The sequence below is a fragment of the Tympanuchus pallidicinctus genome, unplaced genomic scaffold (genome assembly GCF_026119805.1).
Source record: "Tympanuchus pallidicinctus isolate F22 unplaced genomic scaffold, pur_lepc_1.0 scaffold3, whole genome shotgun sequence".
In the NCBI taxonomy this organism is placed as follows: domain Eukaryota; kingdom Metazoa; phylum Chordata; class Aves; order Galliformes; family Phasianidae; genus Tympanuchus; species Tympanuchus pallidicinctus.
In genome coordinates, this window is record NW_026294747.1 from 28097168 (window position 1) to 28122671 (window position 25504).

The 25504-nt window shown below is 39.7% G+C and overlaps 1 protein-coding gene across 5 annotated transcripts in view; it reads left to right on the top strand.

Annotated features, from left to right (window-relative positions):
- Positions 1-25504, top strand: part of PLEKHH1 (pleckstrin homology, MyTH4 and FERM domain containing H1) — a 53885-nt gene that overhangs the window by 22229 nt on the left and 6152 nt on the right. For 4 of the 5 annotated variants that reach the window (XM_052693601.1, XM_052693600.1, XM_052693599.1 and 1 more), the window contains 19 exons: positions 2450-3456; positions 5841-5919; positions 6570-6658; positions 7040-7190; positions 8359-8498; positions 9443-9553; positions 11170-11256; positions 12469-12630; positions 13382-13462; positions 14424-14603; positions 14730-14838; positions 15861-15973; positions 16743-16919; positions 17151-17248; positions 19284-19461; positions 19797-19952; positions 21808-21908; positions 23716-23857; positions 25045-25187. In XM_052693601.1, the coding sequence (XP_052549561.1) occupies positions 2450-3456; positions 5841-5919; positions 6570-6658; positions 7040-7190; positions 8359-8498; positions 9443-9553; positions 11170-11256; positions 12469-12630; positions 13382-13462; positions 14424-14603; positions 14730-14838; positions 15861-15973; positions 16743-16919; positions 17151-17248; positions 19284-19461; positions 19797-19952; positions 21808-21908; positions 23716-23857; positions 25045-25187 (3304 nt within the window). The remainder of the gene's footprint in view (positions 1-2449; positions 3457-5840; positions 5920-6569; positions 6659-7039; positions 7191-8358; positions 8499-9442; positions 9554-11169; positions 11257-12468; positions 12631-13381; positions 13463-14423; positions 14604-14729; positions 14839-15860; positions 15974-16742; positions 16920-17150; positions 17249-19283; positions 19462-19796; positions 19953-21807; positions 21909-23715; positions 23858-25044; positions 25188-25504) is intronic. The other variant, XM_052693604.1, reaches the window with a different exon arrangement.

Genomic DNA, 25504 nt, shown 5'->3' on the forward strand with positions numbered 1-25504 from the left:
GTTCCCTGTAGCCCAGTGCTCTGGGCAGTAAATAGTTCTGCTCTATTCCCCACTGGTCTCGCCATGCCAGGCTAAATTCAGAGGCCCCTGCAGAGGGACAAATCTTTTTGCTTGCCATGCTAATACTAAGAGCTTTTCTGCTTCAACTACTGTCACATCTAGCAAGCTGCAAAATTATCAATTTTACTTAAAATGAATGGCCTTTTTTCAGTCTAACAAAAATGCATGTCAGGCCTGTGTGTTAGGAATAGCTTTGTTAGCATCCAGTTTCTTGGGATCAGTTGCCAAGGTCAGAGCAGCTCTGATTGTCTTTTTCTCAGCTGTATTTCTGAAAGTGGGCTTTGGCCTCTCCACAATTAACTGTGATTTATTCTGCTGTTTGTGTTTCCCTTTGTTACTTTGTGTCTTCAGTGTATTTCTACTTCCTCTTAAATCTCTCTGGAGTTTAAATAATTCCTGTGGAGTTTGGTCAGGCAGCGCTTTTAGTAATATGTGGTGAATGTGACTCTGCACAGCTTTACGCAAATTATACAGCATGTTGTGGTTTGCTGCTTTTCAATAAGGCAGAATATAAATGCTAAGGTTAGTGAAAATCACTAAGTGATTAAGTGACCACATCCCGTCTTGCAGGAAATTATGTATGTAACTTAGCTAGACTTCCAGAAATTTCTAGTGGTCTAGAAAAGAGTAGTTGAGAAGATTAGACATGAAAAAAATGAAATAGGGTTTTATCACAACCAAAGATTAAATTGTCAAAGCTCTAGACTTCTAGATTAACAGAAACCAAACCAATCAACCAACCAACCAAAAAAAAAAAAACCAAAAAAACCACCACCAAAACACGGATGAGCCTGGTCCAGGGAGATCTGGGGAGTTTTTCTTCCCAATCTTCTTTCAGCCTTGCAGGAGTGTTGGCACAGATGCAGTGCAGAATACAGAATACCAGAATTCGTCTCGAGTTGAAGAGACCCACAAGGATCACTGGGTCCCTCTCGTGATTCCTCGTAGGACCACCCAAACCCTCTGTCTGAGAGTGCTGTCCAAATGCTGCTTGAACTCTGGCAGGCTTTAGATCATTGCACTGGGGAGCATGTTCCAGTGCCTGAACACACTTTGGTGAAGAACCTTGTCCCCACCTGAGCCTCCCCTAACACAGCTCCATGCTGTTCTCTTGGGTCCTGTTGCTGTCACCAGAGAGAAGAAATCAGCACCTGCCCTTCCACTCCCATCATGAGAAAGCTGTAAGCCGCCATGAAGCCTCCCCTCATCTCCTCTTCAGGCATGGCTGCTCCTTGAGGTTTGTTGTCCCTGTTCTAACAGTACAGAAGAAAGACTGAACCTACAACATGGTTGTTTGTGGTGTTCTTTCTTAAGCTTAGTGCTAGAAAATAAAGGTCTGAGTTTATAGTATCCGGTGGAATACCACAGGAGCTTGCTATGGTGAGCAAGAGCCACAGAAAATTTGCAGGGCTTTAGCGTAGGTTTCTTGGATAAATAATATCCTCTGCTACTCAAAGTTGTATCCACACTTTCCCATCCTCTAAAGTTCTCATTCAGTAGAAATGAATGGAAGGATTGAAGATGAAAGATCCACATTAACCAGTATTCTGGACCACCTAGGTGGTTTTTGACAGAACATTGTGTAGACAGGTGCATTTCCTTCTTATGCCTGTCTTAAGAGCGGGGTTGGTCTCTTCTCACTGTGACAGGTGATAGGATGAGGGGAAATGGATTCAAGTTGTGCCAGGGTAAGTTTAGGTTCGATATCAGGAAAAACTTATTTTTTGAAAGGGCTGTTAAGACTGGAGTAGACACCCCAGGGAGGTAGTTGAGTCACCATTACTGGATGTGTTTAAAAATTGTTTGGATGTGGTGCTCAGGGACATGATTATGCAGAGGGTTATTAGTTAGGGTGGTATGGTTAGGTTGTGGTTGGACTTCATGATCTTGAAGGTCTTTTCCAACCTGAGCAATTCTAACAGAAGAGACATGAATATGGATAAAAGTAGGAAATAAACAACTACTCTATTGGGTTAAACTGAAAGCTTGTCTAGGTCAGTATCTTGTCTTCTGGTTGACCAGGGAGAAAAAATAAACAACAATAAAAAGCAAGCAAACAAACAAAAATCCTTTCTTTTGTGAATTTCAAACACACTGCCTTCTAATTTCATTAGGTGTCTCTCAGTTCCATTTCTGTAAGAAACTGTGATTAATCATTTAATCATTTCCTATTCATCTTTTCTGTACCATTCTAAATATTTAACACTTCTCTTGTAACTGTCCCTGTGGAAGAGAGATGGCTATAGTTCTGATTAGGTCAGAGCCTCTCCTCTAGCCTGTCTTGATTTGGCTGCTGCTGAAATACAACTGGAAGAAATTACATTAGCAAGAAACATTTTTGACGGTAAAGAATTTGAATGCCCTAACCATGTATTCTGCTTCATCATAGATATGACCAGCATTCCTCCTTTGGAATCTCTTTGGAGCTGTAATTCTCTGAAGCCCAGAGCACCACAGGTCTCTTATCCTGAGAAGATTGACCAGAAATCTGGGCTCCTTGCACCTGTTTTCAGAGAGGTGTGTCAGACAGGATTGACCAAACGTGTCCTTTCAACAACAAACATAGTCCTGGCCAGTGATAACTTTACTGAGGAAGAAGAGGATAAATCTCTGCTTTCCCAGAACACACTGAAGCTCTTGACTGACCCAACAAGCTGGAATCTCTCCACAGAGAAAGACACGTTCTCAGCCATAAGCTCAAAACACAGGCTAGGGTGCTCTGATCCCACATCACTGGACCCTCCAGTCGAGCCTACAAAACTCCTAGGGGCTTTGACTTTCCCATCATCTTTAGCAAGTAACCATAGCACTGTGAGCACCTTGAAACAAGTGACTTTGGACAGAGCCAGCTTCCCTGATGATTTGAATGCCAGGTTCCACTCCCACTGTTTGGATTCTTCTTTCTCAGGAGAAATAATGAGCATCTTTGAGGGCCATCTTCAAACTGCTGAGCCACCCCTAGTTGTGTCAGCATCTGCCATTACAGCATGTTCCACCCGTCCAGAGAGAGAACATGGACTTAGCACAAGTATGACCTTTCCAAAAATACGAACTCCCAGTACACCAAGAGACAGTATCCAACTAGCCAAAAGACATTACAGTCAACCACAGTCAGGTACTAGTTCTTCCTCTCGTGTAATGAGCTTCGAGGCTAGCACCTTCCAGCCCATAAAAGATTCCCCAGTCTGTCACAGGCCAGTGGAGGAGACAGACATTGACGATGACGCACTGCTGGAGAAGATGGAGACAGAAGGTGACTTGGTGAGGGAAGAAGCTGGAATGTGTGAGATTAACCACTTACCTACAGAACAGAGAGAAGTTGTGCGTTCTAAGGCTGGTGTCCTTGAACCAGGAGGTAAACCTCCCACACCACCTCTGCACAGATTTCCTTCCTGGGTAAGAAATGCAGGGACAACAGTCCAAGAGGTGTTGTTCATCTTTGAGAAGTGCCCAGTGGCTAACTAGAGCAGCTTTTGATATCAGACAACTGTTTCCTGGTGATATAGATTTCATTTCTGAACCACTTATTCTGATAGTTTCAATCATGGGGCATGTTACTTCCATTGATAGTTTTCTTATTCTTTTTCCTTTATAAGAAAAAAACAGTCAAAGAAAAATAATTCTCAAGACACAGACAGGAAAAAAAATGAAAGTCAAGAAGTGTTGCATTGTGTTTCATCCTTATGAGTCATCAAAACTTAATCCTTAGTTCTGTTGTCATGTTCTTAGTATTTAGTTCAAATGGCTGTCCTCTTCCTAATCTGTCAATCCAACTGATACACTTGGTAAAAAACAATACAATATCCTAGGAGATAATTCCATTCTTTTCAATTTGCTTTTTTAAAGGTGTTGGCAAACAAGTGGCTTATTGAAGGTGCAAATTGAAGGCGCAGTGTTATTTCTCATGTTTTATAATATTTTTACTATGAAATCTTAATTTTTGATCTTTGGATGTGTCCTTTATGATATCAGTTTAAATCCCAGTATAATGGCAGCTGTTTTTCTGAAAGAACTTCCCTGTATTCAGTCCATATGGAACCATGTTGGGAACGAAACTTGACAACATAGTCGAAGAAAAGTTAATGAGAAAATCCATTATTTTCTCTTCAGAACAGAGTCAGGGAAGTGTATTTTAGTATCATTATTAAATAGCAGACTGATCATTAAGTGACTTGGTTGAAGTGATAAAGCTTCTCCTCGGCTAGTTTACTGCTGAGACTGAGTGGAGTGGGTGGTGCCACAGGGTGCTGTGCTGCCATTCAGAAGGATCTTGACAGACTAAACAGCTAGGCTGAGAGGAACCTCTTGAAATTCAACAAATGCAAGTGTAGAATCCTGCTCCCAGGAAGGAATAAAAAAGCTGGGGCTGACCTGGAAAGCAGCTCTGCAGATATGGACCAGGACACCAGACTGCCGTGAGCCAGCAGCGTGCCCTTGTGGCCAAGAAGGTCAGTAGTATCCTAGGATGCATTAGGAAAAGCACTGACAGCAGGCTGAGGCAGATGATACCTACCTGGAGTACTGTGCTGTTGAAGCAAGTCCAGTAAAGAACTAATAAAATGCTTAAGGGACAGGAACGTCCCTCCTATGAGAAAAGGCTGAGGGAGAAGGCTTGGAGGATTTTCCAGTGTGCATAAATACCTGAAAAGAGAGCGCAAATAAGGTGGATCCAAGCTCTTTGGTGCTCTTTTGTGATAGGACACGAGGCAGTGGGCACAAACTGGAACACAGAAGATTCAAAGATTGTCTGAACACTGAGAAGCAGCTCTTTTCTGTGCAGGTGATGGAGCACTGGCACAGGCTGCCCAGAGGTTGTGGGGTCTCCTCCTTGGAGATGTTCAGAAGCCACCTAGACTTGGGTTTGAGAACTGCATTCTGGATGTTCCTGCTGGAACAGGAGTTGAGCCTGATGAACCCAGAGGTTCTTGCAGTCTCAGCCACTCTCTGTGATTTTGTATCCCGAATAGGAAGTATGTAGGGAAAAAAGTGCACGCATTTCACTAGAGGCTGAATAACACTGCATAAATATAGAAATAATACTAAGCCGGTTACTTTTGTTTTTGGCATGCTTGACTTCTCAGTCATCAGGTACTGTAAGGTATATGCACGTGTGTTGCCTGACACTTGATAGTGACTGTACATTATAAGGAGCAGCAGGAGGATCCAGATTTCCAGCTTTGATTCTATCAAATTTACACTGTCTTAATTGGAACACTGCTTTTAGTTACAGGTTTAAGTTTCCTCCATTGAAAATAATTTGTGAAGAGCTTGGAGATCTTTAGAAATGAAAGTTTTTCTTTCTTTAGAAATGAAACTCTGTATGCTGATGTAGCTAAGTCACAAGCTCATAAAGATCATTTTAAGTGTTTCCCTCATTCCCTTATCAGAGAAGGGAAATCCTCTGCAGGTGGTGCTTCAATAAATTATCCTGTTTTAGAGCTGTTCTTGATTATTTCAATGCATTGTTTACAAAAGAAGAGGAAAAAAAAACTATTCTAAGCTGAGACTTAGTTACTTATTTACAATTTTATGTATGTGCTCCATTTTGCAATTGTCATCTCTAGCACTCTTGTCCACCAAGTCTGTTGTGGTTCAGGGAATTACATGTATGCACATTTCCACTAACAGTCATTTATCCAACATCTGGTGGAATGGAACAATTTTTCTTGGAGAGCCATTCCTTCCTGACCAAAAGGGATATGTGATCCAAGAGCACTTCTTTTTTGCAGGACTGGTGTTTTTGTCTGACCATTGCTGTTCATGGTATTGTATTGTTCCAGGAGAGCCGAATCTATGCCGTGGCCAAGTCTGGCATGAGGATGTCTGAAGTGGCCACTGTGAATGACACTCCCAGCTGCTGTAAGTTCTAGACAAGATCCATTCTTAGAGAGCAATTACAGTGACAGCATAGGCTATTTATACTTCTTCATTTACTTGCCTGTTTTCAAAGTAAATTTGATTTGTCAGATAACCATAACAGCGAAAGAAAGGGCAGTGACTGTTGCTGAATTTTTTAAGCCCATGTATTCAGTAACATCTCCACAGGATTCTGTTATCTCTGTTTTACTGAAACTGTTCTGGCCCTGTGTGCCAGTGAAATGCTTTTGGCCATGTGATTTCACTGTTACTTTTCCCTGTTGGTGAGCCAGGGAAGGTAGCTATGAAAAAGTTCCCAGTGAAGCAGAGAACAAGTTGCCCCTTTTGGCTTTAACCTTTTCAGAATTGGTCTGCTCAACTGCCATCACATCATGGAGAGCATGGGGGGAGAGGGGGGGGGGAAAGATGTCTTACAGGCTAAATGAAAGGAACATTGCAGCTGTCTCTGATAGCAGTATGTAACAAGTAATGCAACCTCTAGGCTTTCCGAGGCCAAACAGTCCAGGATGGCAGTCCTCCATTGTGTTTCAAAACATATGTACCTCTTCATTAAAATCTGTTTCATTTCACCAGATTGTATTTTTTCTCTCTCTTTTTTTTCCCCCCCCTCTCTCTCTCTCTGAATTTTCCAGTTTCAAATTTCTCATATTCAGCTTCTGGGCCATTTACCTGTCTCATCTACAAAAACATCACAGTTCCAGTCTACACTACATTGAAGGGGGTAAGGAGTTATTTCAGTTTTCCCTCTTACGAAAAGCATGGGCCAGGGCTACCACTAGTTTGAGACAGAATGGATTGAAGCTGCGCAGAGAAGAAAAGAAAATCAAAGAATGCTAAGGAGTGGAGATCAAAAGAATGTAGAAGGAACAGGAAATGATAAATTTATAAGGAAATAGAGAATGCTGCAGCAAGTTTTGGTACAGGAAGTTGCAACCTGCACCATGAGATTGTAGAAACCTATCAGCGATAGTGGTTGTAGCCTAGAAAGTGAAAGGGTGAAAAATGAGGAGTCCTGGAACAGTATTAGTCAAAGCAATGTGAACAGGGATTGTCTTGGAGAAACTCCTCCCTTACATGCTGACCATATAGGCCTGTTTTCCAGAAAGCCACACAGATCAGCAACGTGCCTTTCTTAGATGAGTCTTCAGGCTCCGATGATGATTGTGGCTCCCATGCCAGCTTCAGGAATTCTGCTGCTGGATCCGAAAACAGGAAAACTAGTGTGCCAGGCAGCCCTCGTGCAACAAAAAGAGGTAAAGTGGGAGTTTTGCTACTGAGCAGCACATGTGTTCTCCCTACAAATTGTCCTGAACAACATCAGTGGCACACAGGCAAATGCAAGTTCTCACAGCATGCATGAAGACATGAACAGATACTCAACAGAAACCTGTCCTCTTAGATGGATTTTGCTGCTAGCAGCTTTCTATCCAGACAGTTGCTAAACTAAGATGATGATAAGGATTATTCCTCAAATTCATCATACAGTGGAGCATTGATAGCTTTTCACAGAATCACCAAAGTTGGAAGAGACCTCCAAGACCACCTAGTCCAACTATCCACATACCATCAACATTTCCCTACTAAACCATGTCCCCTAGTACAATACCTAAGTGCTTATTGAACACCTACCAGAACAGTGACTCAACCATCTTCCTGGGCAGCCCATTCCAGTGCCTAACCACTGTTTTTGAGAAACTTTTCCTTGTATCCAACCTGAACCTCCCCTGGCACAACCTGAGGCCATCCCTTCTCATCTGGTCACTGTTACCTGCTAGAAAAGGCCAACCACTATCTTGCTACAACCTCCCTTTAAATAGTTGTAGAGTGCGACAAGGTTTCCTCTGAGCCTTCTCCAGGCTAAACAATCTCAGTTCCCTCAGCTGCTCCTCATAAGTCTTGCCCTCTAGACCCCTCCCTTTTATGACTTCTCCTTGTAAGCAAGCTTATATTGACATGTTAAAATTTTTTTTTGTTTGGTTGTTTTGCTTTGTTTTTTAAATCTGCCATTTACTGATAATTAATTGAAAAGTTTCTTACCTTTGAGAGGCACCAAGTAATTTGTGTCCTGGCTAGGGCAGTTTTCTGGAGAGATTAAACTGGATCCTAGAGTAGAAAATTCTTTACAATTTGCAGTCAATAAAGTATAACCTCATTACGTGTGGTCTTAACATCTGTTGTGATGAGTAAGCAATGCCCACCAATGGTGAAACATTCACAGAAATCTTTTTTTCCCTACATAAAGAATAGTCTCCGAAGTTTGGTTAGTGTGCTTTGAATTTCCATCTTCTGATATAACATGTTATTGAGCAAAGAAACTTCAATGTTGAACTCAAGAATTTTTTAAAAGTATGCAGTATCAAATACATGCTACACCTGTGCCTGCTTCTATCTAGCTATAATTTTTTCCTTTGTTTTCAACAGGTGTTTCTATGTCCTCAGTGAGCTCTGAAAGTGACTATGCTGTCCCTCCTGATGCCTATTCCTTGGATGGTGATTACTCAGAGCCAGAGCACAAGCTACAACGGACATCATCATATTCCACTGATGGTGGAATTTGCACTGTAAGAGAAAAGTATAAGCACTGAGGACTGTATTCCTTCCTGATGATCTATATTGTATTTTTGAAGACATATTTTCCTTAAGTGACAGCCTTATACCATTATGACTAAGCAAGTTTGGAAATTCAAAGGAAGAAGAAAGGATAGTGACTTCTTCACTTAAACATCATGCTGTGATGATTAGATATTTATAAATATCTAAAGGGAGTTGGGAGTTGGATGTGGCCAGGCTCTTCTCAGTAGTGCGTAGTGATAAGACAAATAGAAATGGCCTAAAATACAGGAAGTTCCATGCAAACACATAGAAGAACTTATTAATGGTATGAGTGATGGAGCACCAGAACAGGTTACTTAGAGAAGTTGTGGAGCCTCCTTCTATGGAAATATTCAAGATCCATCTTGATACCTATCTATGCAACCTATTCGAGGGATCTGAGTTAGCAGGGGGCTGGATTCAATGATGTCTTGAAGACCCTCCCAGCCTCTACTGTTCTGTGATTAAAATGGCTCACAGCTTTAGCAGTTCTAGTGAACTTGACTGGCCATTTAAAAGAGTTAAATAAATGTCTTCAATGTGGAAAAAAACCCCAAAACAAACAGCTGATCTGTGCATTAGTTTCACAAAACTAAATCAAATACCCCACTAGTTTTACATTTTTGTTGCCTTCTTTTAATGTTTTAATTAAAAATTAGAAGTAGTTTATTATGTATATATATATAAATTATATATTTTATATGTGGCTCAGGCAAATCAAACAGTTGGACACGTGGTGTAGGGCTTTTTTTCGAACTAAGTGAAGATCACTGTCATTGAATGGCTGCTAATTCCATCTGGCAGAGTAAAGAGGAATGTGAAGAAGATACAGTAAATGTCTCAGCTCAATTTCATGCTTTTCTTTGCATTTTGAAAGGTTCATGCTAATCCTACTTTGCTCTCTTACCTCCAGGAACCCATGGAGAAATCAGGTTACTTGCTGAAAATGGGCAGCCAGGTGAAGATGTGGAAGAGACGATGGTTTGTACTAAGAAACAGACAAATCATGTACTATAAATCTCCGGTGAGTCACAGAGATATTTACCTGTGTGAGGAAGCATAGAAGGAAGGCTGGCTGCTAAATTGCTTCCAGACAGCACTGGCACAATGTGCAGCTGTGGCTAAGCTTATCACCAAGCACCCTGTCAGAGAGTTATGTGTTTCACCCACACGTTCAACCATGGATTGTTTGCTCAGGCAGGAAATCTTCTTGGAGATGTAGCTTCTGGGAGATGGAGGGCTGTTCACAGATGCAGGTGTTTGATGCCTCTAGTTGACTCCATATAGATTACTAAAGAAGGCATACTGTTTGGTAAGGTTTAAGATGACAATAAAGGAAAATACCAGGAGAGCACAGTACTTGCCAAGCCAATATAGGGTGCTTTGAAGAGAGGGAGAAGAAAAAAAAAAAAAAAAACAAAAAAAAACCAAACCCTATCACTGAAGGGAAAGCCAAGCTGTCTAATTTCACAGAGCCTTCCAAACTGATAAGGAAGCATTAGGAAAGTAGGATACAATTTAAAAAAGGTTTTCATATGGAATGTTTTCCCTTACAATGATTAATGAAACAATATCAAGAGAGCACGTGCATTCAAACTCTTCCAAATATTTTAATAACTTGGAAGCATCCTAAGTGAAGTTACCTTAGTTTAGGAATATTCACCTTCCTTATTTTTTTTTCTCCTCTTGAACAAAGCTACACGTAAGATAGGAATAAGAAGCTACTAAAAAAATAAATAAATAAATAAATAAAAATAGCTTACCCTGTCCCAAGGGCAAGAACACAGTGAAAAGCTCCCAGAAGGAAATTTTCTCAGAAATGTATTCCCCTTGACTACCAGTCCTTAAATGAGGTTATGGAGGGGTGGACCCTGGGTTCACCTCTTGTGGTCACAGAGGTGAATTGCTTTCAGCTGTGCTCCCAGGGCTCACCACTCTCTTCACCAGATGCCCAATCACTGGTTCAGGCTGTGCTCAAACAGTTCCCAGACAGTCAGAAACACTGATAAAATATATTTCCAACTTTTTTTCTTCATCATATCCTGACAATACAAAAATACACCTTAGCGCACAATGCATCTTTATTTCTGCTACTATGTTTATCTATCATGATTTACAAGTAAATTGTACATATAGAACATACATACATAACTTAATACATGCAAAGAATCCAGACTGTTGTTTGCAAGGGAATTCTGGAAGATGCGCACTGAGAGCGAACTATCACCAGCTATAGACCAGATCAGCCATGGCTTTCTTTAGCTGAGTCTTAAAAAGTTCCAAAGGTGGAAAGTCGTTAAATCTGGGCACCTATTTTGAGTTGTCTTGCCTTCCTAGTAAGAAAGTTTTATTGCTGTTGATTCTTTTTTCCTAATGTCCAATATGAGCTTCCTAAGATGCTACTTGTTGCTTTTACCCTTGCTGTATTGTCTGTCACTGCTAAGGAGACTTATTTCAGTACTGTAAAGGGATCACATTGTTGTCTTATTTTACCTGGCAATCTTCAACCTCTGTCCTTTTCAGATTTCAACCTGCGCAAGGATTTATTTAATGCTGTATTTAACTACTTTGAGATTATACATATAAATTATACATATAATTTCTTCCTACTTAAAATGTTATTTGCTTTTCTTTCCCCAGAGTGATGTTATCCGCAAACCACAAGGGCAGATGGAGCTAAATTCCTCATGCCAAATTGTCAGAGGTGAAGGGTCCCAAACATTCCAGGTAAGCACTCCTTTTTCATCCTGCAGGTAACAATACACTTGATGTCTGGGTGAGTGAGCACTTATTTCAGGCAGAATGGTACTGTACATCTCAACTGATAAGAGCTAACTTTGGCTCCTGTTTCCTGGCACAAGACAAGTTTTAATAATAATGGAGAAATTGTAACCCAAATGCAGCTTTTTTGATGTTGAAAGAAATTCTCCCTTATTTGATTTTAGACTATAGCACTTTCCTTTTTGCAACTTGAGAACTTGTAAACTACAGAGAAAAGCAATTCTTACAACAACTAAAGCCAGAGAGTACATAGGATCTCCTCTGCAAGACTCCTCTCACTGACTTTACGTGTGTAATGTAGTGACAGATGTCTCTGCCCATGGCAGAAGCTGGATCAGATGTTCTTTAATGGTTCTTTCCTACCCAAACTATGCTAAGGTTATGTATGGAGAATCTGAAGAAATACCTAAAGCTTTGGATTTCTACTAGAATTCAGTTTCCAAACATTACAAGTCAGTTCTTCACTGGGTTTTTAAGCCCTTATTTTTAAAGGAGTTCACTATAATGGAGACATTAAAATTTCTGTCATACTTGGACTGAAAGCCACACTGCCTGGCCTGGAAACTACCTTCCGCGTTTACAAAATTGAAGTTGCTAAGGCTTAATACTCTTAAATTCATGGCGTCTTTCTTCTTGGATTGCCAAACTATTTAATACAAAGTTAAAGCAACAAAAAATATTTCTGCAGCAACTTTTAAAATGAATACTTGTCAACATCAGTGGGGTCGTTGTGTCCGGGTACTCACTGACCTAAGAAAGTAGCTGCTATCTCAGAAATGCCACATAGTAAGGGCAGAGAGGGAGAAGTACAACCTGATCCAGCTGTACGAGTCTCTATTCATTGCAGAGGAGTTGGACTAGACGACCTTTAAGAGTCCCTTCCAACTAATTCTGTAATCAGCACTGAAAACAAAACAGGATGAGAGACAGGTAAAGCTGCAGTATCTAAGAGTAACAGCAAGAGCGCCCACAGGAATTTGCTATCTATCTGAGTTTCATATATTTCATTCAGGCTTGGAGTTTTAGCACTTTTTTTCTTACGCAAAAATATCCCTCCTCAACTACCAGGAAAAAATCTAATGGGATAATGAAATTCATCAGATAATGACAAGAATGAAGGTGTACAGATTTACACTTCCTCATTCCTTCTCCTTCCAGCTCATGACAGAGAAAAGAACCTACTTCCTGACAGCAGACTCTCCCAACATCCTGGAGGAATGGATTCATGTCCTACAGAGTATTCTTAGAGTGCAAGTGACCAGTCCTGTTGGAGTTCCTCACAGTGATACTAAACCCACTGTGAAAGGTTGGCTCACTAAGGTAAAATACTACTTTTGACTTTATTCAGCTTGGTTCAGTATCGACAGAGTACCAGCTTCTTGGTTTGTACAGTAAATGTCAGCAAGAAGTTAGCATTTTAATATTTCCTAGAAGAACGTGAAACAAAGAAAATTGGCAGTAAACTTAGGATTGTCAGAGATGAAGGTTTACATTAATGATAAGGAATGGGACAAACAAGGCTATGAAGAGATACTGACTTTGTCGGATAATAAAGTAGTAACAGACATAGTTTATGTAGGCTTTCCTTCAACATAAATCACAACATTTCATAGTTTAATAAACAAATACCAAGAAAGTGTAAAGCTTCTCATTTAACTGATCTGAAATTGGTGATGTAGGAGAGTTTTAAGGACACGTCTTGTATAGTTTTAGCAGAAGATTTGCTTCCACGGTAACAGACTGCAACCGCATTGGTACAAAGTACAGTTTCTGGAAATTATTCTCCTCTATGACATTTCCACAAACACCTATGTCCCAGACACTTAACTGGGATCTACCTACTTGCTTTTGGAAATGGTGCCCTGTGTGCTTTGGGAGGAGCTTATATTAACATACTATACTATACTATAAGCAATATAGTATATTGCCATATACTATATTGTACATACTATACTGTACATACTATACTGTACTATAAGCAATAATTCATTGAAAATGGAACTTCTATAAAACTGTGGCAACAGCATTGCTGATGTTAAAAACATTGTGCATTTCTTTCTCCTCCATATAGGTCAAGCATGGTCATTCTAAGCTGGTCTGGTGTGCACTGATTGGAAAAACTTTTTACTACTACCGAAATCATGAGGATAAGGTAACTCTTCTTGAGCCCTCCATTCCCACTTACGAAATTTTCTTTCCTTTTATTGCTTCTGGCTCTCACATTTCTAACTCTTCCTTGCTTGTACTTCTCCCCTTCTAATAGTCTCTTCTACATGATTTCCAGAAGTAGCTAAAGGAAAAACCCACATCATGTAAAATTACAAAAGTCTTGAAAGGCAAGTGACTGCTGCTTCTGAGATCACCATGGGTCTTGTTTCTCAATTGCTACATTAGGTCTAGTGAAAACTTTAGTGCAAGCTATGTTGTACAGTAGCTGATAAATTTTGCATATTGTAATGAAGTAGTGACAACAAGATGGAATGAGGAAAGTCATTTAATCAGCGTAATGTTCTTCTGTTTCTAGAAAACTTGGCCCAGTGCTCCATTATTTTTCTAAACAATGTCTAAACCCAAGTTTTAGCTTATCGAGGAACACTGTGATTCATACTTGAGATCAACTTCTAGAGTTAACACAATAGATATCCTCTGTCTGTCTGAATCTACCAATTTATGTAATTTAAAAGTATTTATTTTCCAGTAGTATCCAAAAAGTCTGACCACAATTAGAACCCAATGGCTCAAGATATTGGGCAGCTGACCATCAGAACTCACATCCTACACTGCAAAACTAATGGTACAAAAAGAGCTAATGAGAGGAAAGCAGTAGCTTAAAGGAAAATCATCTTTTTATTTTCATATGCTCATTCTGACCTGTAAATGCCCCCCAAAAGAAATATAGTAGAAGTAATACCAGAGTTTGAAAATACTTTAGTTCATGGAGAAGCTTCTGTACAAGTGTGAGATGATTTAACTTTATTGTTAAGGACTGAATTATAATTAATTACTCACATATTACAGAACTGCTAACAATTTGAGATAGAGCTTCTTTCCCAATGTTCCTTATCCATAGCAGATCATTAGCTGGAGTTACCTAGCTTGCTTCATCTTTCTAGTGTCCCTTAGGGCATCTACCTATGCGTGAGTCCAAAGTGGAAGAAGTAGACCGTTCCTGTGACTCTGATGAAGATTATGAAACCACCGGTGGAGGACTTCTCTCATCCCACTGCACTTTGGTCATTCACCCACAAGACCAGAGTCCCACATACTTACTCATTCGCACAAAACAGGAGAAGGTATGAATGATGGTTTTTTTTTGGAGAGCAAGAGAGTTTTTGTCATCAAACAATGTATGGGGAATAAAGCTATGTGTAGAAAACAAGACTGAAGTTGTTCCATATTGTTTTCATCCTCATGCCTAGGATACCTGGCTGTACCATCTGACAGTAGCAGCTGGTAGCAGGAATGCCACAGTGGGCACATCATACGAGCAACTCATTGGAAAACTGTTGGATGCAGAGGGAGACCCTAGTAAGTAGAAACAGCAAACTCTTTTTGTACAGTAGCAAAACATACAGAAAAGTAATTTAAATCCTCAATTTTAATTCAGTCAGAGATGAAGAAAGGAGATTCTCAGTAGAATAGCATATGATACAGTGCATTTCCCTCCTACTAGCACAATAACATCTTGGGAGAGTATAGGCATTGTAATGACATAGCAAGTCTGTAACAGCGTTACGTCTTTTATCAAAGCATATGAAACTTCTGTAATATTTACTCAAATTCAAATAACTGGGGCTTTGTTGTTTTTTTTTTTGCTTCTATATTTGTTGGTCCTGGTATCCCTTTCATGGGAATCTTGACAGTACAAACACATTCTCTCTTTTCTACTCTAAATACACGCACACACACACTTGCCTTCAGATCTGTTTTTTTGTCCACATGTATAAACCCTAACATCTACCTCCATGCTCATCTTTTCCTCCTCGTCTCTGGCACTTGCTCATTCACGTACACTTGTGCACCACGTTCTCAAATCACAGAATTGCAGGGGTTGGAAGGGACTCCGTGGACGATCAAGTCCAACCCCATTGCTAAAGCAGGTTCCCTAGAGTAGGTTGCATGCATATTAACAAGTATGTTTGTTCTTTATACTCTATCTTGCACACTCACATATTCCTACACCTATCTTGCTTACTGTAGAATTGTAACTTGCATTAATAAAGATTCTCATAGCACATAAGTGTCCTGGCAGTTTGTATCTCCTGTTTGAATAGATAACTGAGCACTTTCTCACCAGAAACTAACTGACAAGGAGCTCTGTGTCATGGATGGAAGTGCTTCTTTCTGCTGATGCCTAACACTGATGGTGGACTCTCTCTCACAGGAGGCATTGCCATGATCAGCCAAGTTGCCTCAAAGATAAATATAGCATAGCACAGTGCTGCTTCCCAGTATGTTTTGCTTCCTCAACAAGGCTCCTTTTCAATATGAGGACTGTTACCTATCTTCTGGTTCTGACAATGCATGTTTTTGCCTATCTGGTACTTCAGATTCTCCACTGTGGAAACACCCTATGTTGTGCTACAGTAAAGATGGGCTGCACATGTCCCTCACCACTCTGCCTTCTGAGGCTCTGCAGACTGAAGCTCTGAAACTTTTCAAGGTAAAGGGACATAATATTTTTCAGCCATTTTGCTCAGTTGCTGGGACACAGCATTGGTCATGTTGTTAGTTAACATTTACCATCATAGTTGGTTGCTTTAGACAGGCCTACTGGGTCATTCAATTACATCAGGTGTCATTCATTTTTTAGAAGTTTAACTTTTCCTTGTAGAGAATCTGAAGCTAGGAGCAATGTTCCACGCAGGCTTTGTACTTCAAACTTAGCCATACCTTCCTCTTTCCTCTCTGTCAGCTGGACTGAAGAAAACATTGTTCTGGCAAACTCAGCTGTGGCAGTAACATCAGTGGTGAAGCCATGAAGGAGATCTGATTCACAGAATTATAGAATTGTTTGAGTTGGGACTTTTAAAGATTGTCTAGTCCAACAGCCCTGCAATGAACAGGGACACCTACAGCTAGATCACGGTGCTCAGAGCCTGCACTTCTAGCTTGCACTTCAAAAGTGTAAGATCAGCACTAAGAGTAAATAATCATAGCAAAGTAAAGTGTGGACACGAAAGGTGGGAAGCACAATTTCCTGATCCTTCTGCTGAACTGTGAGCTTCTCTGATTGGAGAAGGCTACGTGAATTTTCCAGTTGCCACATCTGTAAGGGATGTAAGAGAGGTAGGGATAAAAATATCTAATATTATATGTTTCCTTTCAGGTTTATTTAGAAGAATTGTCTATAACATGTTTGGGGAATCTGGGCTGGAAAGTACCAAAGAGTCACTGTATTAACAGCACTGATTAACTTCCACACTTTACAGTCCTGCCAGCTGTTCATCAATGTCCCTGTGGAAGCATCCTCTATTGATTACCACGTGTCACTCGCCCAGACAGCACTGCAGGTCTGCTTGACACATACTGAGCTGCAGAATGAAATCTTCTGTCAGCTTGTTAAACAGACGAATTGCAGACAGCCCCAGAACCACTCAGTCATTCAGGTGAACTCTTCTTTGTTAATCCAAATCTGTAAATATTAATGCTATTGATAATATTAATAAAATGCAAAAGGTGTGCTGGAGGAAAGAGAATTTTGATACATGAACTGCATGTCTAAAAATGGTCACTCCCGAAAGCACTACTCACCATCCAACATTTTGCTTACAGTATTCTGTGAAAGGCAATAGACAGGAAGTACAGAGCAACAATTATGACCAAGCTTTGTGTTGCAGTGCTGGCAGCTCCTGGCTTTATGTGCTCCTCTGTTCCTGCCCCAGCATCACTTCCTTTGGTACGTCAAGCAGCACTTGCAGCGCCACACCGACCCCAGGTAAAGGCTTCAACAGCATTTTCTTGTTTTGTTTTGCTAAGATAATCGCATCTGCTACAGAAATAGATGGGAATTGCTTTGTAATCCTACCTGCAAAACAAGTTGAGGAAAGGGATGGAAGGTTCCTAAAGATATCAAGCTGTTCCTTGTCAGCCATCCACATTCATTTTATCGATTACATTAAACTAGTTCACAAAACCAGCAGAACTTTCTCCAAATATAATTGGAGCTACCCAGCGTTTTTTTTTGTTTGTTCCTTGTTTTTGCTGATGCAACTGATTCCTTTTATTCATAGTTACAGACTAAACTCAGAATGAATTTTAGGTGATGATATTCTTATGTCATGTTAGCTAACTGATGGTACAAAAAGATAACAACTTGGGGAACCATAGAAAGCTATAAAAAAAACCAAACCTGAAATACATTCTTCTATTGGTTTTTATTACCTTTTTAGCATGTTACACAGGATAATATATACTGTAGCAGGGCTAAGCTTTTCTCTGGTGTTCATGCTGTGGTCTTTGTGTGTTTTCACGGTGATCTGGTCTTCAGCATGTCTGACTGCGTCATTGGCACAGTCATGAGTAGAGATGTCACTTTGTCTGGTTTTAACAGTATTTGTTCAGAAATCAGTAAAACAGTGTTTCATTTCAGACAAATGCTCACAAAAACTTCTGACCTAAGTCTAGCATTTCCTGGCATTGGAAAGGGAATCTATGTACTCCTACCAAGTGTTTTTTTATTTGTTTTTTTTTTTGTTGTTGTTGTAAAAAACAGATGTCAAGATTTCATCAGAATTCACACTCTCACTGTCTAAGATAATACATTAGGGCTCTTCTGCTTAGTACCAGAAACCACTTCTTCAGCTACGTGCATTATCATCTCCCAAATTACGCTGCATAATTCCTATGATTTAGATTTAGCCAAGACCTTTATTCTAAGTATTACTTTCCATAAAAGGTGACATTTAAGTTTGTATCTAATGCTCTACAAGTGGAAGAAAAGTTGTGCACAGTTCTAGGCAAGAAGATGGCTCAGGATCATCTGGGAGTCAGAAACAGCAGCTTCTCATAGAAGCAAGATTCTTCCTCATGAAAAACACATTATTGGGGAAGTGAGTAGCATCTTAGAGAAAACCTGGATCTCCTGACTTTCACGTTGCTTGCAAGGGTTTAACTACAGTTTTAATCATGTACAGAGCGAGCTCCTGAAGTCATCTTGAATGGAACTGCTCTCCTCCCTCTTCACCTACAAAATGGTGGGAGTTTATGAACTTATGAAGTTATAAATCCTTGGGTTGCATTCAGTTTCAGAAGTTATTCCCTGTATACATTTTAAACATTTTTCCGACAGGTAATTGACCATTTTTTCCTGGCTTTAGAGACACTTAAATCCTTTTGGTCCAAGTCAGTGGAGCAATTCTTTGCTATGCAATAAACTGATCACGTTACTAACTGTCCCTGAACTGTATTCAACTAGCAACAAATCTGAGCTGCCATAAATGAACAATCCCTGTTGACTGACAGATAGTCTTCATAAATGAAAACCTGTAGTTTATATAGTCATGCAAATTAATGAACAAAGTTTATATAATTCCCTCACTAAAGCTAATTTATTGTAGTTTATGATTAGTTCCTATCAGGAACTGATAGTTCCTATCAGTGATAGTAACCAAGTTCTTCGGGCATGATAGCAAGTTTAAGGGTGAACTACCTGGTCTTGGTTCAACAAATACTATTATGTCAACAAGGTACAAAAGAGGGCATTCCTATGCTGTGTCCAGTCCAGCCAGGAGCAGGGAATGCTCATGTGCTTTCCAGAGAGCTTACTGTATACTTGAATTTCACAGAGCTGCAGAGCTCAGGTTTGTGTTGTAACTTTTCACCTGAGCTACTCAGTTGAGATCAGATAGGATATCTACATAGAGATGTAACTCGAAGGTGAATCTTGAGAAATGCTTTGCTACAGCATAGGGGAAGGAAGTGACATATTTAAAGCATGTTTGTGATTTATTTATTTCTCTCTCCCTGCCTAGGAGTGAAATAGGCAAGTATGCCATCTACTGCCTGAGATCAGTGGACCGCACTGTGCAGACTGGTGAACGGGAAGCCAAGCCCTCAAGAATGGAGATTGTGTCCATCCTGCTGAGGAATCCCTACCATCACTCACTCCCCTTCAGCATCCCAGTGCACTTCATGAATGGAACCTACCAGGTGAGTCACTATGGTTGCTTTTCTGGGTAGCACCATGGTGTTTATACATGTCAGGCATTTAGAGATACTATTTCTCTTCCTTGCTATTTTAGCCAGGAAAGGAATCCAGTACCTTTCCTTTAAAACTTAGAAAGAAAAGGTATCTGGGATGAGATGTGGAAAGTGTCTCAGTCTGAGAAAGAATGCAATGTTAAGACAGATAATATAAATGCAGTCACTGCAGCTCACAATCAATCATGATACACTGATCTGTAGAAAATTAGGTTTCATTAGTTGTGATACTCAGCGTCATCCTTTTTGAAAGTTATACTAAATTAGCTCCTATTGCATCACAGGTTGTAGGTTTTGATGGTTCCTCAACAGTTGATGAATTCATCCACCGGTTGAACCAGGAGACAGGAATGCGGAAACCATCCCACATGGGATTTTCTCTGTTCACAGATGATCCTTCTGGCAGGGATTTGGAACACTGTCTGCAGGGCAACATGAAGGTAATTCTTTTTCCCCCTCTGCTTTGTAGAGCTGCTAATTGGCTAATAAATTTTTCTTAATGCAAGAAGATCAAATACATGTGGATCTTGCCTCCCTTGATTAGTATTCAGAGATTAAATACTAATATATCATCAAAGCTACAGAGTTAAGACAAAGCATGTTGTTTTGGTGGGTGATAAATTGGTTAAAAAAAGGCTTTAAGACAGATTTTAGCTCATACTAAAGTTTAGTTTGTCTCAACTACAGAATTAAAACAAGATTGAGTTAGCTGACATGATATCATAACTAGCATCAAGTATAATACTCCCAGTGGAGACAAATTTAGATCAGGCTATGATTTTCATGGCATGCTTATACAAATCTTAAACACTGGATTATGAAGTATCTCTCTCTTTGCTTCCTCCAGATAACTTTGCTTGAGGAGTATTCTTAGGAGAAGAAAGCTCTGCTGAGCATACCTTCACTTTAAGAGAGGAGTGCCTAGACCAAGGGAAAACAGTTCAAGTATTAACTTACACGTCTTTCATACAGAGATTTTTACTCACGCTGCAGCTGGACAGCTACCTGAATTGTGTAGACTAGTGGCTATAAATGAAAGACATCAAGTTTTTGTATTAACTTATGAGAGAAATTTGCTATGCAGTACTGATGCAGGATCTAGTGGCAGTGACAACTTCAAAGAACCCCTGACATCTGTAAAGGAATATCAAAATTCACTTACACACAGTGTAAAATTTCACTTGGGCAAGTAGACGCCAATAAAGGCATCTACTTCCAAGATAGGGAGTAGAGGCCAATAACTTTAAATTTGACAATTTAAAAAGGAAACTACAACACAGTGCCAAATAACAAACTTTGCTTTGTGGCCTGATGCAGATCAGATAATCTGAAGCTTTGCTGGAAATCAAATTGCTGTTCAGAGAGATAAAGCATTAGACTAAGAGAAGGAGACTGAGACAACCAAAGGCATTGCTCTTAGTCCTTATTAACAAGTTATTACTTAGTGACCAAGGCAACTTCAATACCTTCTTAAGAGAAGATAGGAGTATCTGGTTATGTATTTCACATGGTTTCTTATGTTCACATTCCTTTTACTGGAATGCTATCAAAAGAGAACTTACGGACCTTTATTAAACCACTTGTGAAAGGACTGGAATCTGAACTGAACCAAAATAGTTAACCATGTTGTTATTAAGAATATATGTGAGGTATGAAGCTGGAATCCAGATCCAAATGTTCCCAGAGTTTGAACGTTCACAGGGCTGTGGTTTAGCCAACCATGCACGTGACTGCCATTCAGAAAATACATTACAGCTTTTGGTAAGCTCAGGAATGCACTTTGGAAGCAATCCTACCAATCTTTCCTATGAACTATGCTTTGGTTCACATTGTGAAGCTATCTTAGCAGGAACTAGATTCTTTTCATATGAAACAAGGTGAAAAATGTGATCCAATCTAGTGGACTTCCAAGTCTTTTGACCAAACTAAAGTTAGTGCAGAGGAAAACACCATAGTGTGGGCTCAAAGTCTTAACAATAGCACATTGTTGTGTACATCCATTCCCCGATCTACATAACTTGCTAACATAGACATAACAGCCTGATACTAGGCCAGAATTCACAGTGTCCCTCTGCAGATTCAGAGACGGAGTTTTTAGTTGCAACTATTTTATTTTTTCAACATACGTGTAATAGAAAAAGGAATCAATTTATCACTTTTGGCTGTCTTTATAATGAACCTGTCTATTTCTGTATAATCTGTGTTCCACAGCACTTTTTTCCCCCCTACTTTCCCATCAAGCCTTGACTATACGCTTCATGCTTGTCTTTTCTCTCTCCTTAATATCTTTAAAAGATCTGTGACGTCATTTCTAAATGGGAACAAGCCTTAAAAGAATTGCATCCTGGTAAATATGAAGGTGGCACAAGAATCGTGAAATTGACCTATAAGAGCAGGTACTGTGTTTTCTTGGTTGGCCTCACAAGAGGTCGGCCTCTTGTTAATTAAACATTTCTAGAATGCCTGTATTTGTGCAGAAAGCCAGTGAAGTACAATACTGTTAACACCAAAGCTATTTTAGCAAATACGATGTCAACTCCTACATGTGATGCAATTTCTTTTATATGTGTGCAGTATGCATGTACAAAAGAGTACACAATCTAGGAGTAAATCTAAAAACACTTTGCAATGGTGAGATAGTCTTAAAATGGGTTAAAGAACTAGCTATAATACAAAAAAACAAACTTGGCAAAATTTTGTTTGCCTAGATCCTAAAATGTAATTAAATAACATTAGGTGAGAGGATGAGAAACCTGGGGGGAAAATATCACCACTATAAATGAAACTTGCAATTAAGTGAGGAATCATGAAGTTGAAAAGCATACAAGAACAACATTATACATGGCAGGGACTGTAGGGAAGACATGTAGTAGCAATGCCCAGACTTCATAAAGACAGAAATGTTAAAAGCTAGACGATGAAAGATAGAGAAGAAAACTATGAAACACAGATCAAAACAAAGCTGGAACAAGTTCATCATTTATAACAAAGAGAGGAATTCTGAATTAAAATGAATAGAAATCTGTGGATAGGAACAAGTAATGACCTTCTGCGCATTAATTCCATTTTCAGGGAAATTAAGCCTCACCTAAATTAGAAAAGTCGAAGTTTTGTATTGAACACAAAGATTTTGGTGATTTTGGTGATAATGATGGAAATACATTTCTGGGAACTCTATTAGCTGGCTTAACAGTAATAGAAGCAGAAGTTATTACTTTTGACCAAGAAGTATTTTTTTTTAAGGAGTAACTCTTTGCAGTATTATTTTGTTAAGACTGGAATGTGGCTAGACTGGGTAGAAATAGTATTTTGATAAGGTCTTTTCCAAGGTTGGACTGTTCCAAAACTGAAGGACCATGATAAGACATGTAAGGCCACTATGGTCCTAATGGTGTTGTCTTAAATTGTCATAAAAATTGATACAATGATCCACTGGAATGAATATCTTGTGTGGTATCGTGGAATATACAGTCATTGCTGTAACTTTAAATTAGTATTTGAGTTAGATGATGCATGCCTATTTACAACTCATATGAGAAATCGTTCTAGGAAGCATTCCCCATACTTGTATCTTCAACCCCCATTAGTCATATTGCTGTACCAGGTCAAAGAATTAAGTGTAAAAAGAATAAATCAAAGCTTCTTAGTAGTATTGCAAGAATGCTTCTTTCATTTTTGCAGTAATGCCTGATAATTGGGTTTCTTATTTCCTTCTGAAGCAAACTGAAGAATTTTCAATAACAATTTCAATGTAAGCAGTCAAAACAAAGTTGGCAAATGTAACAAGTCTTCAAGGCTGGCATGTAGAAGGTCACACAGTTCTTGCCTCACAGCAGAGAAAACTCTAACTCTGTAATCTGTGATAAGCAGAGAATGACATCTCTTAAGTTTTGCCTCAATGGTTAATAGGAACGATGCTCGTCTACCTGTGTATAATAACGCTTTGCTATCTTGACTTGGTTGGCTCACAGAATTCAAATAGCTGCCAAAGTAGACAACACGATTTGAGACTCCTGGCCTAAATATTCATCATAAGGGAAACACCTTAGCTTCTGAACTTTTCTCCAATCACCCTCTAAGACACAAAAGTCACTTTAGACCAAAAACAAACAAAACGTTCATTTTTACTCACCTTGACTAAAATTCACAACTCTATTCTCAGTTCACAACATGTTTTTACCTTTACAATCTTCTGCATTTTAGGCTGTATTTTCGGAGCCAAGCCAAGGGTGAGACAGACCGGGAGCGGCTGCTGCTGGCCTTCCAAGTCAGCAATGAAATAGCCAGTGGAAGGTTCCCAGTTAATAAAGAATTAGCTCTGGAAATGGTTGCTCTGATGGCTCAGGTGAGCATAAATGTGGGCAGAAATCCTTGTTTTTGTCCTCTAGGGAGTACACCTGTACACTGAACATCTTGAGGAAGCAGCTATGTTTTGCACCAAAAGTGATATTTCTTATTAAATATGTATTCTGAGGAGTACTGCGCCAGACTCAGTGCACCAGCAAACCTATACTGACAGATCAGCTTTTGCTGTAGGGAAATTTACTACAGGACAAAGTCTCCTTTCGTTCTGCAAAAAATACTACAAAACACAGTGAGGCTGGACTGTCCCCCAGAGTGCTTTGATTATGGCCATACTGGGGATATTGAAATATTACCTCTACTAAAAAGTCTTCCTAACAGTAAAAGCTTTCACCATTGCACTCAGAAACAGAGTTTTCCAGGATTCTTCATTAAAACTCCAGGCTTACATTTCGCATTTTACCACATGAAACACAAAGCATGAGTTGTGGGCATGATGAACAGGATAATCATTTCTCCTTAAGCTGAAACTGTTGCATTTGCTAAAGCAACGTAAACTGAGGCGAAGAAGCTTGGAAACACTATCCATCCTATTTACGAACAGGCTGCTGTTTTAATTGGCCAGTTGAAAACAAAACTCAAAAGTTTAGCAGTTAGGCAGAAGCATCCTCATACAGGTGCTGGCCCAGATGTTGTTTTGTTGTTTTTTTTCAGAGCAACAAAGAATTCCTTGAGCAGTCATGTCCCCTATTGCTGTTTTGTTGTACGCTTATTGTAGTAAATGCTACAGACAAAAATTCCCCATCCTGATGGTGCTGTTTTGCAGGACTAGTAAACACAGCAGATATCAGCGTGGGAATCCATGCAACATTCTATTACACTAAAATACCTCATCACTTTGTTACGCTACAAACCCCAACATTATTTTAAGTGGTGAATGGATAGGCAGTAACAGATACAGTTACTGTAAACCAATTTTGGATCACCCAAGAAAAGCAGAGGTCACTAGCTAGTAATAAAAGAGGAACTTACCCCTTTCCAAAGATCAGGGCTTGCTGAATACTCCAAAGGAAAAAATGGTTCCCTGGTGGCTGCCAGCCCTTATATGAGGTGAGGGAGGTTCTGGCTGCACAGGTGAATTGCTTCCACCTGTGCTCTCAGGGCTGGCTGTGCCCCTTCACCAGGTGCTCAATCACTGGTTCAGGCCATGACCTAACTGTTCCCATACAGGTAGAATATGGGGATTTGGATCGGACAGCATCTTCAAGTCCTGGGGGAACATCACACTCCAAAATGCAGCATCTTCTCCATCAGGTCTTGGATAAATTCTACCCTAAACATTACAAGAAAAATATTGCTCATGAACAGCTCAAGTAAGTTGTTTGTTCTCTTAACACAATTTGGTACATTTGCCCTCTTCATACTTAAGAAGTTTAGAGGAGCCCTGTCAAGCTTATTTCAATGTAGAAGCTTTAACAGAACACCAGAATCATAAAAAAGATTCCTTTAAAAAAAGAACAGTAGTTAACTCATACAAAAACAGCCAAATCATAGACTAACTTTCCCCAAGTCAAGAAGTTTAAGCCTAGGATGAATTCTATTTGTGAATACATACTTAGGGATGCAAAGGTGGAACTAAGTTACCTAGGAGAGACAAATCAAGAGGGAGCAGAAGTGTGTTGTCAGAGCA